Source organism: Bactrocera oleae, chromosome 5 (assembly GCF_042242935.1).
Source record: "Bactrocera oleae isolate idBacOlea1 chromosome 5, idBacOlea1, whole genome shotgun sequence".
Classification (NCBI taxonomy): Eukaryota; Metazoa; Arthropoda; class Insecta; order Diptera; family Tephritidae; genus Bactrocera; species Bactrocera oleae.
The window spans coordinates 12175910-12180045 of record NC_091539.1 but is presented as its reverse complement, the minus strand read 5'-3'; the positions used below and the strand labels follow the sequence as shown (position 1 = coordinate 12180045).

The 4136-nt window shown below is 35.8% G+C and overlaps 1 protein-coding gene across 1 annotated transcript; it reads right to left on the bottom strand.

Moving 5' to 3' along the window:
• Positions 1-371: 371 nt before the first annotated feature.
• Positions 372-1004, bottom strand: LOC106615423 (cancer/testis antigen family 47 member C1). Its single transcript, XM_014231629.3, has 2 exons — positions 857-1004; positions 372-792 (listed from the first exon to the last, which is right to left on the bottom strand). The coding sequence occupies exons 1-2, from the start codon at positions 894-896 to the stop codon at positions 542-544; spliced, it is 291 nt and encodes a 96-aa protein (XP_014087104.2). The 5' UTR covers positions 897-1004; the 3' UTR covers positions 372-541.
• Positions 1005-4136: the final 3132 nt, after the last annotated feature.

The following is a 4136-nucleotide window of genomic DNA, read 5'->3' as shown; positions in this document are numbered from 1 at the left end:
CATACTAACAGAACTAATTCGATTTTTAACCCCACAAGTATTGTGTTACTACATTTATTACTAAGACTAATTATACTATAGAACTAAATAAATGAGAAGTCCTAATGGAGTGTATAGTTTATATGTTGTAAGATCGATTTGAATTTTATGCGCCAAGCTGAGCTGTGTATCGCCCAAAACTTTTCAAACGTCTCCATTTCCATTGTTCTAAGCTTAACATTTTAAGGATACAACATTTAGTTGACCGATAACCTTCACTCCGAAGTCACCAACGCATTGTAATTAGTTCTCGGAATATGAACCACATCGAGAGGCTCGAGAGAGAGAGAGGTGAGCTTAAATTAGGTTTTCTCCGCAAAGTATGCCATTAATTTGAGCGGGTATTGATATTATGTATTTGGGTTCAAGCTTTACAGTTTTATAAAAAATATATTTGTCAAATTTTATTTATTTTAGATATGTAAAGCAGCATACTACTCCCCTACTTATAAACTTGAAGGTCCACTTTTCATATAACTACTTTGGCCACAAAGCATCTCCATTATTCAGATAGCGTTTCCTCATCTTCTTGTAAATCTTCTTCAGCAGCTAAGACAAGTGCTTGTGGCAGCTCTTCATATGTAGGTTCATCTGAACGTTCATCTGTAGGTTCATCTGTAGGTTCATCTGTAGGTTCATCTGTAGATTCATCTGTAGGTTCATCTGCAGGCTCATCAGTCGCATCTGCCTCTTTATCTTCAGTTACTGGTGGTAGTGCACTGGCGCTGGGCAATTCGTTGAACACGGCAAAAGCTTTATAAAAAATATTACGTAATCATTAGGGACATAGAAAAACTGGACAATGGTTAAACCTTACCGCCAATTAGCAGACACAAACAAAGGAATTTCTCGAACATTTTGCTAACACAAATGTTAAAACAGTTCAGTACTGTCTGTCAAAGTCTTCCGGGGTTTATATACGTCGTGTTGCTGTCTGCAGTCTATCAGTTTGGTCTTAAAATGTGGCTCATGATTTTTAAACGTGATATACTCTAATAGAAGAGTATAAGTTGTTAGTACTTTTCTAACTAAAACACTTAAACTATTCAGATAATGGATTAATGCCTACATGCATGCTCTACACATGCAAATAGACTCACTCACCGTTAGCTGGTTAGAACCCGCTTTCGTGCTCAACAATTTGTAATCGCTGTCTGACTCAGACATTGCCTGACTTGGCTTTTCCGCAGAGTTTTATATGTAAAAATGGTAAATTTTAAATTCATTTTCACACGTCACTACATTTCCAAAGTCAATAATCTATGCAGTAAAATTTTCGGAGTAAGTTATTCTATAGTACGTGAGGTATGACAAAATTTTTGCAAAATTACTACCTAAACCTAAGCAGTTTTAGGTGTCATACGACATAGCTGATTCTCTTGCAACATTGACTGATAGTTAAGCCTCTTCAGTTTGTTGTGAAACACTGACTGGTCTCCAAACACGTTCCGGACCTAGTTAAATTGGGTTCACAGATTACGTATGATGAGGTAGCCCATATATATTCCTATTCTAATCTGTTGTTTGATTTTAAATTATATGTTTTCACAGACATTACTAAATCATTGTTCAATTAGAATCAACTGAGTGTGACTGAAAAATCTGAGCTTTTTTAACAACTGATTAATTTTCAGCCGCTTAAATCAAGAGAAGTCACCATAAAAATTCAAAGACTTCAAACCAGATGGAATTTTATCATTAGGAGCTCATTGAAGACTATGAAATTACCATCATAAGCAATCTTCATCAGTTATTTCCTTTTCCGCTTGATATGCAATGACCAGATTCATTATACTTACTTGCAAACTCACTTTCCAGATCTGGTTGGTTTATTTTGCTCATTTTAGATGAGATACCGGGACGGAAATTATAACAAAACTTAAAAGATACCTTTTTTCATTCATTCGTTCGATAAGATTGCATCTACTTCGAAACCCTAAGGCAAAACCTTAAAGATATTTAATTTCGTTTTTTGGTTGCGATAATTTGAAGCGTTAGATTGTTGTAAGGTATTTTACGAGGTCTCCATAAATTCAACCATAGTACATTTAGTCTTAAAGAATACACCTAGTATGACAGCCAAAAAAAACGTCGGATTTTGGTAAGTAAAAACAAAGACTACTGTATCAATCGCAATATTTAAACACATATTTTAAGAATACAATGTAGAATTTTTGAAAAAAATAATTTAATGTTACAATAGGTGTGCCCCTTAAATAGCATTAAGCTTTGTTCATCATATCCAGTCGTCTGGCTGAGATTCATCTCGCTAACAACACTTTGTTGTTCTACGAGAGACCCCACTATGGCAAAGAGTTCTATATATTACAGTTGAGCCATATTATTTGGCTATTCGATTATGCTTCTTCAATATTTAATTTAAAAAATATTTGAGCAGACTCAATCTTTCTGAAACTCTCTTTAAGATAACACTGCAAGCAAATTCTCACTAATCGTATAGCTCCGACTACCAGGATTAATTTCAAAGCGTAATCTCATCCTTTAATGAGATTCTGCAGAGCAGCCACCTTAAATATCTCACATTAGAGAGCCCTAAAGAAAGAAACATCAGAAACGCTATAAAATATATACATACAAATGATCATATAATATTATATTAAATTATATGCATTCTGTTTCTTCTTGAAAACCACATGTCTAAAAAACACGCTTTATTATGTTCAAAAGTGCTGCGCAAAAAATTATGCAACAGCTATTCATACTAGTACTTTAAAAAGAATATTGATTACTTACTAACTTACAGTTATCTAATGCATTAGTTCTCACCAAAAACATCGCACATATTTCAATTAGCACACTCCTACAAAAAAAAGTGCCGTAAAGTATGCAACGCAAAGCTACCACACATACATATTTACATACTATATGCGCGATTGTGCGAACTTTAAAGCGAAATACCCACGGTATACACACCAACGCTTTGGCATGGATTGTGGCTATTGTGTTACGGGTTGCTGCGCTTATGACAATCAGCTGTACCCATTCATATATAGTTGTTGCTGTTGTACTGTCGCCTGTCATTTTGACATTTGTTGCATTATAATTACTATGCATGTTGCCGCCGCTGTCGAAATTGTCGCCATCCATAATTAATGTTATTTGCATTGTTGCCATACCGCATACCTGCGTGAGTACGCACATTTTTGCACTCTCAACTAAGTGTGGGTGTATGTATGAGTGTGTGTGCCTGGGTGTCGTTGCGACAGCCAATATTAACATTGCTTTAGCCTATGTTATGTGTGTTGTTATTGTTGTTAACTATACACCGCAAAACGTTCAGCAATTGCATGTAAATTAGATGCCGGAATACAGACATGGACCCAGCAAATAAAGCCTATATTGAGCTTTTCTTTACTAATGAATCTCGGTTGGTCTCTTGTACTGGAGGGCAGAGCGCACTTTTTATGCTTTGGAATATCTTATAATAATGCATTAAATGTGTTCTGCTTAAATCGGTGATGAGCGGTTAGATCGAAACTTGTCCTTAACTATTTGATATCTGCTTCGTAATAGTGCTTAGAAGACAAGCTTGCCAACTGTGCTTTGCTACCCTTTGGAGAAGTGAACTCTATTACAATTCAGAGATCAAAAGCTTTTTTGCGATTTATTCTATATAAAAGCGTATGAAATAATTTCTGAGCAATCAAGACACGATACGCTCCTTATTAACTGCTCGACCACACACTCGAAATCGTTGTCGAAGACATATATCTCCAATTAGGAGCTCTATAAACTCAGAAACACACAAATTAGATCGTTGTTAAAACAAGAACTTGCTTGACCTCAAAACTTTTCTGATCAGTTATTTTTAGCGAAGACCGCAACTCACCTCTAAGCCCCGCCAAACCTCCAGCTGCTTTCATTGGCTTTGTTTTGGTGCTCTCTCAATTGGTGAGCTGAATTGAAACGATTATAAATATTTTACCCTACCAAGTTGTTCAGTTGCCTGTGAAACTTAATGCAGCCCTACTGGCAACCCGTTTCCATGATAGTAGGAAGTGTAGAGGATCCGATTTTGTAGCAGTTTATGGACAGTCAATACAGCTGTATTGAATGATTCATTTTAGGGAATGTTT

Bases quoted from the DNA above. Each gene is read 5' to 3' on its own strand.
- LOC106615423 (XM_014231629.3), bottom strand. From the start codon at position 896: ATGTTCGAGAAATTCCTTTGTTTGTGTCTGCTAATTGGCG. The intron at 793-856 runs GTAAGGTTTAAC...TTTTTTATAAAG, and splicing joins TTTGTGTCTGCTAATTGGCG to CTTTTGCCGTGTTCAACGAA.